Source organism: Macrotis lagotis, chromosome X, assembly GCF_037893015.1.
Source record: "Macrotis lagotis isolate mMagLag1 chromosome X, bilby.v1.9.chrom.fasta, whole genome shotgun sequence".
NCBI classification, from domain to species: Eukaryota; Metazoa; Chordata; class Mammalia; order Peramelemorphia; family Peramelidae; genus Macrotis; species Macrotis lagotis.
The window spans coordinates 685,836,759-685,852,589 of NC_133666.1; the positions used below are offsets into that span (position 1 = coordinate 685,836,759).

Here is a 15,831-nt window from a genome sequence, read left to right on the forward strand (position 1 = left end):
AGTATTTTTCAATTCCATTTTATTCCAGTTTGTCCACACTGGAGTTTCACTGGCTTTCAAATGAAATGTAGTGAAGAGTCTTTGTCTACATTTTAGGTGTGTTTCATTTTTTTATATGCTATTGATAATAGTTTAAAAAAACATACAGTAAAATACATTTTACTACAGCCTAACTTGAAGCTATGATCTAAATAAATTAGACTCCAAACATTTTCTTTTGAAATCCCTCTATATGAAAGCAAAATATATTTGATGGTTTTCATTATTAAAATTGTCTAGATAAATTTTTTTAACAATAAGAAATGAATCTTACACAATAAGTAAGTGCCTACAGTATACAAAGAGAGAAGTATGCAAAGATTTAATTAACCTAAAGGTAAGGCATGACCTCTGCCTTTAAGGACCATAATTGTCTTGTAGAGGCAGATGACTGCAGCACAGGTGATTAAGATTGCATAAATTAAATTGAGTGTTACAAAATAAAGTGTCATTTGAAGCCTTGTTCCTACAGTGAAAGTTTATAGGGAAAATGGAGTTTGAGTTGGATGTTAAAGGACAGACAAAAATTTGTGGTTGAAGAGAGAGATACCCTCAGCTATTTATGGCATATGAGAAGCTTCAGCAAAAGGGAAGGAGATGTGAAATTGTGGGTAAAGGGAACTGTGCAAATGGGGGAAGTTCCATAACTCCCACCAGCTATTCAGTGTTGTATCCCCAAATCTACTGGAGCATCATACTTCTGGGTTTGGGTTTTTATGTACCTGCATGTTAACAAAGTAAGTTAAGTGTGACCCACAAAATAACTACAATTTTCTTCTAGAGAAAGGAGCACTTCCTGAGGACTGTCCTAATATAGACATAGCTCAGTGTCAGGACCATTTTGGTCCTGTTTGCTTCTCTCTTGTGCTTCTATTAGGCTCCTTTCCCTTCTTGACCTCAGTTTCCTTTGCACGATCACCAAAAATATCCAGCCCCATATGCATGGTTATAGCCTATGTATCTATCCTGGTTCCTTTTTCTTTGAAGATTCTGCCAAAGCAACTTCTCTACCCCTCGTCTTTCTCCTTAGCTACTGTTCTACACCTCTTCTTGCCTGCTTAACATCTCCAACTAAATGTTCCACATAGAATTTCTATTTTTCTCTTAATCCCACATGATTCTAACTTTGCTTTTTATCATATTCACTGTGCTTCTTTCAGACATCAGGTCTACAGTCAACAAGTCAGCCTTGACTCTTGAGTTGGCTTGGTGGCGTCCTAGGGAGAGTGCAAGCATGAAGTTAGTGAGGTGTGTGCTTGGACCCACTCGAGCCGGGTGGCCCGAAACAGGCAACTGAACCTTTCTAAGCTCCAGTTTCTTTTCAGGAAAATGGGCTAGTAATAGTACCTTCCTTCCAGGATTATTGGGAGGTGACATCAAATGAGCTGACATCCCCCCATGCTTTGCAGGTCTTCCAGCAGCATATCATCACCAGCCTCTGTTGTTAGACTGCATGTCACCTCCCTACTTTGTCTCCTCCCCTCCTGCAGCCATGAACCCAGTTCAGGTCCTGATTCATCTCTCTCTCTCTCTCTCTCTCTCTCTCTCTCTCTCTCCCCCTTCACTAGGCCTTCCTCCACACTGGTGTTTTTAGAGCAGTGACAACTCAGGCCCATGGTTATTGTATATGTCTTAGATTTACTCATCTGTGAACCCATTATGTTACCCTGTTAGAGTGTAAGCTCCTGAGGGTCAGGGATCATTTTGTTCTTTCTTGTATCCCCAGCATCCAGACAGGATCCAGAACAAAGTGGGTGCTTAATGAAGCCTCATTGCTTGCTTATGTGCCATCAGGTAAATCATTAATTTAACACCAGACAACCAGGGAGGCAGAATGTGGGGACTTTGGGGAGCAGAGTCTGGCTCTCCCACATATATGTCCTATGTGACCTTGGGTTTGAGGCTCTGTTTCCTCACCTGTCAACCAAGGGCATTGGACCAGATGGCTGTTTGAAATACACCAAAAGGGATTCCTACATAATACAAATAAAACCTAAAGCTTTAACACACACACACACACACACACACACACACACACACACACACACAAAGACACACACACACACACACAGGGTGGTACAGGGTTATCTGGCCTACAGATAACTGGACATGACTGGACATAGCTATAGTGTCCATGTAGACATTTCTAGAAGAGAAAAGGGGAGAGAAGGGAGAAAAAGGTTATACCACCAAGCTTTTCCTTCTCCTTTAGTTCTAAGCAGACCAGGAGGGACAGAGGGACAGAGGCCCAAAGTGATCTTGGGTCACAAGAAGCAAAAAGGAGACAAGCAGCAGGGCAGCCAGATCCCTGCTTCTTTCTCCACTGGACGGTAAGAGGGCAACTAAAGAGCCAGGCTAGGTCAAATCTCCACAAACTCTCCCTTCTCCGATGAGCTGCCCCCCCCCCCCCACTTAGCTCCATGCCTGTGCGTGATGGAAGCCAGGCAGTGGGCCATTGGGGAGTCTTTCTGGGCCAGCTGTAGCTGTAGGAGGAGGGAGGAGGGGATCTAAAACTTCTGGTTCTATTTCCACAACCAGACGGCTTCAGTAAGGGAGAGAGAAGTTGGGAGACAGTTCTAAGACCATGATTATTTGTGATGTTGCCAAGGAAAATAGAGAGCTAAGGACACAGCAATCCCCTCTCCCCCCACTGCTTGGCTCATGGGGCCCTTATCCTGCCCACCCATCACTGAATACAAGAGTAACCAGGGACACCCCTTCACCCCGGGGACCATCCTGGCTGACTCGAGTGTTGTGTGCTGCTGTCCACAGGGTTGCAGTGGGGACACAGGGCCACAGGTGCCCCAGCACCCTGAAGTGTGATTGGGGGATTGTCATTGAAAGAAAGAAAGTACAATAGAAGGCAGGAAATGATGTGTGGGAGTTTTATGGAGAGTTTAGGGGGCCCCATCCAGTGGAGTTTAACACTACTGTCCTCTAATGTTGAGAGGGTGCAGTCTGGCTGGGGTCCTACAGACTGGTCCTCCTGTAGCCACTGGCCACTTGCCTATGAGGAATCATTATTCGGACTTGGGAAAGCAAGGGCAGAAATAAAACAAAAATTTATTAAAAAGGGTATAAGACATAGGAAAGGATGGGGAGAGAAAGAGAGAGATATCAAAGAATAGCCAAGCAATGTTGGCTGGACCACAAGTCAGAGAAGACTGTGGCCCTGAGCTGGAGTCCAACCCAGGTTTTTTTTCCCCTTTCTCTTATTGGACCAGGAATTAGGTAGAGGGTGAAGCCAAATTTTACATTAAATAATCAATGGTACACCACCCAAGCAGCCTTTAAGATTACAAATTGTTTCAGTTACAATCATAATTCTCTACTTCTAGCCAATTTGCATCTCAAGAGTAGGTGGTGGTCAGTTTATATCTCCACCAAATTTCTGCATTCACAATTCTCTTCATCTTTCCCCTGCATCACTTCTGGCTCTGGCCAGCTCTTTAGCAGACTGGAGGAGAGGGTCAAGGGTCAGGGCAGCTTACCTGTTAAGAGGCTATTGCAGTAATCCACATAGGTAGTGAAGACCTGGACAAACCAGGGTAGTGGGAGTTGGAAGAAGAAAGTGGGAAAGAGATGATGGAATTGGAGAGGTAAGGGGGAAGAGAAGAGTCAAAAGAGAAGTCCAACTGTGAATATTCAAAACGCAGGCAGGCCGTGGTACTACTGTGGGCCAGGAGAGGTGGGAGTCACTCCCACAATGTGCCTGGCACTTTTGCAGGCAAACTAGTCATGATGGAGGCCTGTGGCAGCAGGAGTTTACCTGGAGGTGAATTGATCTGGGACCCAGGTGGGTGGGCCCTTTCCAGAAGAATGTGAAAGAGGTTTTTGAGACTGTTAGAAATGTCCTCAGATTGCAGGGAACTTCCTTGTTGACTGTTTTTTAGCCTTGTGGAGGGTTCCTGTTTTTATTCTCTATCCTGCTTCAGACTGGCTTGAGAATTCCCTAAGGTGCTGGCATATGATTTTAAAAGGATTGTCTGTTGAAATTGTCAGTTGACATCTGATGGGGAAAATCCTCTAGGACAAGAGCCAGAGACAGAAATACTGAAGACTGAAGGCGGGTGGAAGAAAGAGGTTTAGAGAGAAAGATAATGCAATCAGTTTTAAACATGTGAGGAAGCTAAGGGCCTTGACTCAAGGCACAGGGGCAGGAAGGAGGAGTAAGAGAGCCAGAATATGCTAAAGACAGTTGGAGCTCAGATGAGAATGTAGGGCTTGCCCTTGAGAGTAGGAAATGCCTCTGCCTAGAGATGGCCACCAAACTTATAGGAGTGACTGAGAAGAGCAAGAGACTAGAAGTAGAGAAGAATGAAAGCCAAGGGAAACACCTTAGATGTCCCCCTCCCCTTTAAGACATTGGAAAGAAGATGAGGAGCCCAGAAAATGGACAGAGCAAAGAGTAGGCAGGATCTGAGAATGAGGAGACTGGCACATCTCAAAGCAGGAAGGGGAAAGAGAACAATGTTCCTTAGGACAAGGCATCAAAAGTATTAAAAGCTACAACAGGGGTAAGGAGGAAGACAGTTGATGAAGGCTTGTTATATATGGCTATATTAATAGGCCACTGATAAATTTTAAAAATTTTGGTTATTTGTCAGAACAAAAAGTTCATTTGTTAGGGGATCTGAGATAGGGTGCATAGCGAAAAATCAGCTCAATTTATTTAGTGAAAGGGAATGGAGTTAATCGAAGGATAGATGAAAATAGTAAAGGAAAAAACTTTTTCCTGACTAGAGAGTGAGAGCATTTCTAATAGGAAGCCAGAAGGAAGTTTAAGGAGGCAGCCAAGGAACTAGACTAGTTGGGTAGCTGGGCAGATGAGAACAACTTGTAGAGGAGAGATTGTAGCTAATGATGAGGTCAAATGGGATTAAGACATTAGGTAGAGGAATTAATTTTAGAGGGTAACAAGGATGTTTCTTCTTCTGCAACTAGAGGGAAAGAAAAGAGAAAGGTTGATAATGCCGAGAATCTATGAAAAAAGAAGCTTAACTTTCAATGGTTTCCATTTTTTAGTGAAGTTTAGAGATAAATGTGAAGTTCTATACTGAGGTTCAAAAACTCAATGTCCTCAGTCCCACATGGCCAAGGCAGCATTCTTTGATGGTTTATTTGAAAAGGATCTGGTGATTTTAGTGTACTTTGGGCCCAATCTAAATGAGTAACATGAGAGATTAGCCAAAACTGTTAATATGATCATATGTCAGATTCAAAGAAGCCTCATGTCTAAGACTGGGCCATGGAGTGGTCATCTGCCTGTTCCAGTCAAAGCTGGGCACCATATTTCAGGAGGCTGTTAATACATGTGTCCAAAGCAAGGCGGCCAGAATGGTGAAGGAACTGAAAACTGACAGGACTTAAGGAAGGAACTGAAAACTTTTCTCCTAAAGAAGAGAAGATTTAAAAGAACATCCTGAGTCATGTGGCAGGGAGATTCCCTTTTGGCTACTTGATCCCAGACAGTAGAATTAGAAGTGTGGGGGGGTGAAAATTAAAAAAAAATTGGTTTAATACAGTCTTTACCATGAAGAAAAGTGATTTCACCCCTTGATTCTCATCAAGTCAGCCGGCACTTATTGAATATATACCAGACCCAGCAGGGTCAGCTGGGTGGCACAATGGAGAGGGAGAGAGAGCACTGGCCTTGGAGTCAGGAGGATGGGAGTTTGAATCCAATCTCTGACACCTGACACTAGCTGTGTGACTTTGGGCAAGTCACTTAACCCTGAACGCTTCATATCCAGAGCCACATCCAGCCATGTCCAGACATGAGTCTGGCCACTGATCCAGAAAAAGTGAGACTAATGAGTTAGCTCAGGACCACCCCCACCCCCCCCACACACACTCAAATCCAGCTCATGTACTTGTCTTAGCATCACCTCCCTGATGTCATGGTCTTCTAATATGAAGGACGGACATCATCATTGTCATCACCAGGTGCAGTACTAAGCAAATGCATGTAGAAAGAAAGACAGGCCCTGCCTTCAAGGAGCTTATACTCCTTGTTAAGGAGGTTAAGAGGAGGGTAAAAGAAGCTAAAAACTGGGTGATACTCTTGGTGGTGGATGATGGAGAAAATGTCAAGTCTGGAGGACAGCCTGGAGGGGGAACAAGAACCTAATTGACTGGGATGTCTTCCTTAACATGGAGACTCTGGGAAAATTCAGAGAGGCAGAGGAAGAGACCACTGGAAGAGTCTGGAGTGGGATGGATTCCCAGGGTCTTCAGAATGTGGAGTGTGGCCAGAAGGGGGAGGGCTGCCCAGAACAGAGAGGCTGCTTTACCTTGGCAGCTGGGAGGCTTGTCCTAACATGGTAGCTAGGTGAGGATTGTTTGCTGCATTGTGGGAGAGAGGCTTGTTCAGAGATGACTTGGACCAGTGCTGAGGTTCCTTCGGCCTCTGAGCTGTCTTGAGTTAAAAGGTCAAAGAAAGAATCTGTTTGGTCATAGATGTAAATGCAGCTGGTCTTCTTCCTCAGCATTCTCTTTGTTTTCCTTTCTTGTTTTTTAATTTAATATTTATTCTCATTTTGTTTTCCTTTCTTATTGAATGATATTCCAGAATCACAGAATGTTTCAAACTTTGAAATTTGGAAGCATAGAGATACCCTAGTTGAAACCCCCAATTTTAATGTAAAGCATACTGCTCAAGATCTCATTTGAAGACACCCCAGGATCCATTTAAATTTTTTTGGGGGGGCAACTCAGAAAGCTTGGAGAAGAGTAGCATTGTAATCCTATTGGCTGTTAATTTGGTAACAGAAGGGTGATGTGAGGAATAGAGGCATGTCCTTGTGCCTCTATTAATGGTACTGCATGAGAGGAAATTAAAGAGGGAATTGTTGGTATATGATTATTAGTGATAGAAAAGAAATTCAGATAACTCTTAAGTGAATTGTGTGGTTGCTAATTGTTTATTTCAATCCCATACCTTTCAGCATTGAAATATATTAAGTGAAAGAATTCATGGTTTTTTAAAATTTAAATTGTTAGGAAATATTTTTTAAGGTTGTTGGAAGACACCATTTTAATTTGCTACTTAAAGCTGCCTTTTTTCCTCTTTTTGTTTTAGAATTAGTCTTAATTACAGTGGAGCTTGATAACATTTTGCTTCAGTTAAATTGAAGTTGCATTTCCATTATGTTGTGTTTATTCTGGAATTGAAAACTATCTTTAAGGTTTGCTTTTAGTAGTTCCCTAGCTTTTTCCTCTTAAAAGCACTGTGCATTTTAAATGAAATCAGCAGCCCTGACATCTCTTATGGCTCTTCTTCTTTTTCTTTTTTTTTTCTTTTGCAAGGCAGTGGGATTAAGTGACTTGCCCAAGGTCACACAGATAGGTAATTATTTAATTATTAAGTATCTTTTGAACTCAGGTCCTTCTGACTCCAGGGCTGTTGCCCTATCCACTGTGCCACTTAACCGCCCCTCTTATAGCTCTTCTGACACTTAAATATGGCAAAACTGATATAAATTTTATACATAGCATCATAATAACTACTAATTAAATTTTAGGCTCCTTGAGGGAAGGGAATATCTTTCACTAATTTTTGTATCTTCTACACTTAGCATAATGCTTTGCACATAGAAGATGATTTAAAAATTTTTATTGATTAAATAATTATATGGACCTTGCTAAGTCATGTTGATAGAACATTTTAGGATTGACAAAGTCCTTTTCTCCAAAAAACATTGTGGAGGCTGTCTTGCAAATACTATATTCACCTGACTTAGTGTTTTTTTTTCATAATTACTATAATAACTCTCACTAACAGAGCACTTTAAGTTACTGTGGTTTCCTGTTGTTCCATCCTGACCTCCATATCACTTTCCAGCCTCTTTTGGCATCATCCCTCCTCCTATGCTCCTGGATCCAGATAAGCTGACCATTCTGAGTGTCTCATATGCACTACTCAGTTTCCCTCCTTTGGGCCAAACCTTTGTAGTAGCTGCCCCTCCCCACATACATCCTCTTCATTTCTTAGAAGCCTTACTGCTTAACTTCCCAGGCCCACGACTTACTTATTTTCTTCCCCCTTCCCCTCTTTCCTAAGAGCTACAAGAAGAGACGGCCATATGGGAAATTCCTTCTCTGATCATCACTTATTGGTTTTTCTACCTCTCTCTCTCTCTGCTTTTCCACATCAGTGTCTGCTCTTCATCTACCTCATGCCCTCTAATCCCTTGACCCATCAATTCTCTCGTCTTCACTCTTGCACCAGTCACACTTCCTTTGCCATCTCTTGACAACTTGGTAAACCAATTCAACTCTACACTGTCCTCTTTTCTTGAGTTCTTTATCTCCTTCTCAAGTTACCAATTGTTCCTTACTAAACCTTGGCTTTGGATCATTAGCACCATCTGCTTCTATGAGCAATGGTAGGAAAAAAATCACAAAAGCATTCTGACTGAATCTGCCACAAATTTGTTACACAATATTAACTAGGTCCTCATTTCTGTTAGGCAATCCTTCTACATCTCTCTTATCAACTCACTATCCCTCTGTCCTCAAGGACTTTTCCAAACCATTTCATCCATTCTTAAACGTTCCATGGCTCCCCCTCCTTCCCATCCTTTCCTAACTAAAAACATTACTTCATATTTTATTGAAAAAAATGGAGGTCATTCTCTGAGACATGGGTATCTAACCTTTTAGCTATATTATCAAACAAAAACTTGTCAAGGGACTGTACACAAAATTTAATATTGCCAGTGAGTATAATAATAAAATGAAATAAATGTTGTATAAATGGACTCTGAGCGCTGCATGCAGCCTAAGGGCTTCAGATTGCATACACTTGCTCTGAGATCTCTCACTTGTACCCTCCTCCTCATCATATGTCATTCAGATACTTTCTGACACTATCATTTCTTTAACCTCTGTCTCACATGAAGAAGTGGCTTTTCTTGCCAAAGCAAACCCTTACCTCCACAAATAATTCTCATCCAACATATTGCTGCTCTGTCATCTTCCCTGTCATCCATCTTCAGTGTCATTCCTGTTCACTGAATGCTTCCCTCTTTTCTACCGATAGGCTCATGTTTCTCCCATCATCAGTTCAGTTTGGTTTGGTTCTTGTCCTTCGTAATTGAAGAAGACCAAAATGCCATCACTATGTTTGAGACAAACACATTTCCCCCATCCCCAATTGATCCATCCATCCCTGATAACTGTCATCTCATGTTTCCTGCTTTTGGTGACTAAATTCCTTGAGGTCTGCAACAGTTGATGCCACCATTTTTCCTCTTCTTAATTCAGTTCAGATTTCTGACCTTACCTTTCACTGAAACTGCTCTCTTCAGAGTTCCCAATAATCTCCTAGTTGCCAAACCCAATGACCTTTCCTCAGTCTTCATCCTTCTAGACCTCTCTGCAGCCTTTGATACTGTTGATCATCTTTTACTTGATACTCTCTTCTCTCTAAGTTTTTGGGACATGACTCATTCCTGTTCTCCTGCTTTTCTGTAAACATTCCTTAGTTTTCTTGTCTGACTTTCCCCACCTTGACATACCCCTGAAGCATGCTGCAGAGCCCTTTTTCTCTTTTCTCTATAATATTCCCTTTGGTGATATCCTCAGTTCCCTTAGGTTCGAGGACCATCTCTGTGCTGATGGTTCTCAAATCTTATCTCTCTATTAATGTCCAGTATTACATCTGGGTATTAGGACAGATGGGTTGTTCAGTGGATTTTGAGTCATATATGAGTTCAAATCCAATCCTGGTCAGTTACTGTATGACTCTGGACAAGCTCCTTGACCTCCATTTGCCTCATTTTCTTTAGCTGAAAACTGGGAATAATAACAGCACCTTCCTCACAGGTTGTTGTGAGGATTAAATGAGATGATATTTGTAAAATGTCCTTAATACAGTGGCTGGCATGTCATGCTAAATATTTTTTTCCCTTTTCCTTTTTCCATGATCACAGACTTCACCAGCATCACTACCATCACCATGACCACCACCACCACCACCATCATTATTTCCAATTGCCTTTCAAATATCTCACACTGCATATCTTGGAGACATCTTAAACTCACCTTGTTCAAAATAGAGCTTTCTCTCTTTTTTCCCCTGTTCTTTCTTCCCCTCCATGCTCCTCTTTACTCTTCGGGGATCCATGATCCTGCCTCTCCCCTAGTCCAGCCAGCATCTTGGTATACATTCTCATCAGTGGTGGGTCTCCATTGTAATCCAGCTTCTAACGACCTAAATTTCTGGTCCAATCTTAATCCTAATAATTAACAATTTGGAGCATTTTTATTTTTATTTTTAGGTTTTTTCCACAAGGCAGATGGGGGTGAGTGGCTTGCTCAAGGCCACACAGGTAAGTAATTATTAAGTGTCTGAAGCTGGATTTGAACTCAGGTACTCCTGACTCCAGGTTCAGTGCTCTCTCCACTTCACCACCTAGTTACCCCTGGAGCATTTTTTAAAAGATGATTTAGGTAGGGTTTTTTGAGGCGTGTCTGTTCACATATTTGAGCTTTTTATTATTTTGAGACTGGCTTTTGTTCTTATAAATTTGGATCAGGTTTTTTTTATCTGTCTTAGAAATGAGACCTACAGTTCTCATTGTATCCCTTCTCTATGTCTTCCCAGAGAACCATCCCTTTTAATAAAGAATAAAAAAATAGAAATAAAAAAATAAATTCTACACAACAAATCAACACATGAAAAGTCTGACTTTCTATACCATATTTTATACTCATGAAATCCCACTTCTGTAGAGTTTCTCTGGGGGGGGGTATCTCCTTTGAGCTGTGAAGGAATTCAGAGACTCCAAGAAATAAAGGGGAAAAGAGAGTAGATTCCAGGCTTGGCCAGCATTACCCCATAGCAGCAAGACAAATGTCTCCTAAGAATGTAAGATGAGTATCACACAGAATTCAATGGAGAGTCTCCTGGTGAGTTATGAGTGGATTGCATCATGTAACCCAGTATAAAAGTTGAAAGAAGAAATGAGATGGAGATATTTGATAGAAAAAGAAACTGGGCTCCTTCTATGATGAGAGGGAGGGATGGCAGATGGGCAGGACTTCACTCATGTCCTGGAGATGCTAGGCCAAATGGAGGAAGGCTCTGACTTGGCAGAGGGGGATGGGGGAAGAGGAGAGTAGACCTGTGTAGAATTTGTGGATGGACAAAGTCACCTATGAGGTACAGATATGGAGAGTTTATGATCCACATCTTTCCAAGGCAACAACCATGTAAAAGAGTCTAGAGATCATCTGGTCATAGATTTAGATCTGGAAGGAATCTCAGATACAATAAGACCACCCCCCTTCTTTTTAAAATGAGGCAGCTGAAATGGCTTGACTAGGGTCATACAACTAGGAAATGTCTGAGGTGGGATTTGAACTCAGGTCTCTTGACTCTGAGTCAGGTCTGTTTCCACTATTCTCTGCTTTTTCTCCTGGCACATAAGTGGTCCATGCTTCTCTGTAATTCCTTTTCTTTCCTTATACTCCTCATTGGCACCTCTGCCAGTGAATTGAGTGTAAATGGCTATTCATTTTCTTAAGAACATTGACAAACAAATTTTATATCAGGATATTTAAACTAATATGCAAAATGTGCTATGGACTGTTTGTAGTTTTATTTTTTAACTTGTGCTCTTCTTATCCTCTCTTAGCACAGATAAAGATTCTGGTTACCTCATTTGCTTAAGTACAGAAAAATTTGATGACAATTTGAGGCCCTGGGGCCTTGGTCTGGTGTCCAAATGCTCTGACTGCCTCATTGAGCCTCATGTTTCAATGTGACACATTTGACAATTAGAGAGTCAGAGATCTAGAAATGAACTGCCAACCCAGTCCCCTCCTTTACACATGAGGCCCAGAGAGGGGAAATACCTTGTCTGGAATAACCCAGAGTCTCTGACTCTCGACCAAAATGGAAACTGGGAAGGGAATCCATGTCCACCATTGGCCTTGACTCTGCCTCAAGTGGATTTATGCCTCTGTGCCCCCGCTCTGTCCTGGGCTCCTGGGCTGGGCTGGCTGCTCTTACCACCCCCCCCCCCCATCATCTCATGCTGGTCTGTGTGTTACACACGGCCATGCATTGTTTTCAAAAGCAAATTCTCCGACAAATTAAGGAAAAGGAAGGAGGGCTCAGAGCATCACTTAAGTGAAGGCTAACGTGGTTGGCTGAGACTCTGGGGAGGACACCTCTGTCCATAATCTCCCATGAGAGACTCACTGGGCATCTCCCTCTTCCTCTTAATTTATAGGTCATCTTCCCCCTTTTCTCTGGGTTCTTTTGGTCATCTTTCTGATATTTGGAAGTGCCCCGCCTTTGTTGTCTTTATTCTCTGCAAAGGACAGTGGGCTCCAGCCTTTGTTCTGGTTTTCACTTATTCTGTGGCCTTTGGTCCGGGCTTCAATGGCTTGGCTTCCCATTTGTAAGGGCAGGAAAATCTGTCCAGAGAGTCTCACAGAGCTGGGGAACAAATGGATCTCTTCCCAACTGGGGCTTTTCAGGGTTGAGTTACTCTGTTATTATATTCTTCTGCGGAAATCATCCTTTTTTGAGCACAATCTGAAAAATGTTTTTGTTTTGCTTTTTAGGTTTTTTGCTTTTTAAAGATTTTTGTTTAAATGAAATTGATGAAGCTGTCCCTCAGGTGAAGTTTTATGAAGAGGTAAGAAGCAATCCTTTTCCTAAAAAAACTTTCTATTTCAAAAAATCTTTCAGAGTCATCCTTCTTTGTTTTTGTTTTTGAAGTTACAAGTACAAACTTCTTTAGATATTTTTAGGAATGTTTACCTGGCTACAAGGAATTATAAAAGATCTGGTGGGAAGCACATCACACCCAAGCTATCCCAAATCCCAATTTGTTTGTCTAAGTTGATGAAAAGGGAGAGGGTTGGGTTCCATGACAACAGGCTTAGCCCTGCTTATGCTGAGGAAGGGGAGGAATGAGTTTTGATTTACATGTATCAGCAAAGAAAGTCAGGAATCCTGGTAATCTTTGACATCAAAGAGATTGTCTTTATTTTCAATGACAACTAAAGTTGGCATTTGTTCCTTATGTTTAATACCATTATGCATCTCAGGAAAAAACAAACAGAGGAAACATTTCATGACCTTCATTAAAATAGAACAGTTTCCTTTCTACACTGTCTTATTTTCAGCTACAGATATCTCATCTGCCCAAAAGGTAGTTTCAGTACATAGATACAAACATGGATATGACATTGTTAGTTAAAATAGAAAGTAAACCTGTGTTCTCAGGGCGAAGAGATACTGGAGCAACAGTATTCTTTCTAAATGTGTTAAATAACTAATTAAACTAATGATGATAGGCCCCCAACCTCCCTACCTCCCCCAGCCTCTTTAAGTGCATGGCCTATTCTCACCAACATTTTAAAATGGTCTTTGTTGTTAGAACAGTTGGATGAGTAGAGGAAATAATCAGTAAATGATACCAATTTTTGCTAGAAAGGTAATGAAACTGTAAACAGAGTTAGCTCTCAAAGTCTACATTCTGTTGAAGATGAAGATTTCCTTCAGTGGAAACTCCAGTGTACAGTTTTTTAGCAGGATCTCCCCATCACGGTTTGATTCCTCTGCAGGTGCCCCTTGAAATACTACGGAAGTCTGGCCAGAGGTAAGTGTGACTATGAATTAGACACACAGCACAAGCCTTTTTTTTTTCTTATTGATTTTTGGTAACAAATTGTTTGACAAATAAAGATAGTCTTTGACAGAGGTCATTCAGTCAGTCAGGAACCATTTAGTGATCATCCACTCTGAGCCAGGTACTATGTATGCTAGCAAGGCTCTCAGGATAGGCCAAAGGTGGTCCCTACTCATGGTATAACAGGAGAGACAATTCTGTCAAAACAAAATATTGACAGGATAAGTTGCAAATGGTCAGGAAAAAAGAGAACATTTACCTGAAGTGGAACTGAGAAAGAGTTCCTGCAGAAGGGGAGATTTTACCTGGGATTGGACGAATGAGGAGGGAGAACATCAGGGAAATGCCTGGAATGTGGAGAAGGAATGTCTTACTCTAGGAAGTACGAGGAGTCCAGAATCTATGGAGGGGAGTCCACTGTCAGAAGGCTGGAAAGGTCAGAAGGGGCTTGGAGCACCCATTTTTGTAATTAATCAATCATAGAGGCAATAGGGAGCACTGGAGTTGATTAAGTGTTTTAGGAAGAGCTTTTGGACAGCTAAGTGGTCAATGGATATCAAGCAGCAGCTTTTAAAGTAGAACAGGCCTTACCTTAAGGGAGGGGAAGATTGAAAAATTGTGGGGTTGTTTTTGTTCAAAAATTTTCCAAATGGGAGGAAGGGATGTCCTCTATTCAGAGATGAACATTCTCACACCTGCTCATACAGACTTTGAACTTCTGTAGACCATATTCAAAACCCTATTTCATACTCTTTACCACCTGATTTCTCATCCCATCCCCTTCAACTCTCTCACCCCAAAACTTAACCTTAACTCCACCCATCCCTTCCACTGTGCCTTCTAAAATGCCTGTTCTATAAACAATAAAAATTCCTTTTTCCTAAATTTTTTTTCTCTTCCACTCTTTCCATCTACTAGTTTTACTGAACCTTGATTCTCATCTAGCATAACTTTCCTGGTCATCCTTTCTAGTGCTTGGATGCATCTTCACTCATCCCTATCAACTCACTGGTTTAAGTGGGGGAGTTAGACTATTCCTTGCTTTCCAATGCCACTTTCAGATTCTTTCCCTTCCTCTACCATTCAGTAGTAATCTTTTTCCTTTGAGGTTCATGCTGTTCACATCTTCCAACTTAAAATTTTTGGTATCTGTTGTTTAGGGACTCCCAGGTCACTTCCCTTCCTTCCTCAATAAGTTTGACACATAACTTAAAATTTTTCTCTCCTCCCCAACTCCTGCCTTCATACTAGGATAATTCAGTGCATGTATTGATTCTCCCTCAAATACTCAACCACTCGGTTCCTTAAACTGCTCTAACCTCCCCTGAGTTATGAACTATTCTTCTGCCCCACCTTAACCATACATAAAGATGACTTTACTGTTGATCTTGCCATCACCCACAAATATACTTCCTTCATGTTCAGGAATCCTGAAATTTCCTTATCTGACCATAATCTGTTGGCTTTTCATCTCTCTCCCTCTGCCTTTCTTTACATAACCATATTCTTCATCCACAATCCTTTGACCCCTCATATCTCTCCCAGGCCACCTTCTTTGCTTCTTCCTTCTTGACTTTTTGGTGAATCAATTCAGTTCCACTGTCCTTCTGACTTGAATCTCTGATCATTTACCATATCAATAGTTACTGCCAACCAAGATTCAGTTTTGGATCACCTCCACCAAGAGAAAAAGCTTTCAGAGAGGCAGAGGGTGAGAGCTGGTAAAGAGGTGTGGTGATGGGTGGTAGAAGAACAAGAAGGGCTGGTCTGGAGGCATCTGAAAGGGAACAATGTAGAGTCTGGAAAGGTAACTTGGGGCCAGCTGTTGAAGACCCTTGATTTGGAAGGGATTGAGCTCCAGTATTTTTATTCCTGAGAGGAATCACATGAACAGAGCTGTGCCACAGGATGATCATTTTGTTAGCTATGTGGAGCCCAGATGGGAGAGGGGGAGAGACTTGAGGCAGGGATAGTCTTGAGGCAGGGATAGTCCAGAGGCTCTGATGACCTGACCCAGGGTTGACCAACTGTCCAGAGAGAAAGGAGGAGGTGGATGTGTGAGATATTGTGGAAATGAAAACCAGATCTGACAACAAGCTATATGTGGGATGATTGAGGGTAAGGAGTTGAGGTTGACTTG

General features: G+C 41.8%; 1 protein-coding gene across 7 annotated transcripts in view; it reads left to right on the forward strand.

Annotated features, from left to right (window-relative positions):
* Window positions 1-15,831, forward strand: part of GRK3 (G protein-coupled receptor kinase 3) — a 179,316-nt gene that overhangs the window by 83,564 nt on the left and 79,921 nt on the right. For 4 of the 7 annotated variants that reach the window (XM_074206156.1, XM_074206158.1, XM_074206155.1 and 1 more), the window contains one exon: window positions 12,619-12,692. The exons of 1 other annotated variant lie outside the window; for it this stretch is intronic. In XM_074206156.1, the coding sequence (XP_074062257.1) occupies window positions 12,619-12,692 (74 nt within the window). Of the gene's footprint in view, window positions 1-1,765; window positions 1,834-12,618; window positions 12,693-13,626; window positions 13,662-15,831 lie in introns of those variants that run through there. 2 more of the 7 variants (XM_074206154.1, XM_074206159.1) reach the window with 2 other exon arrangements.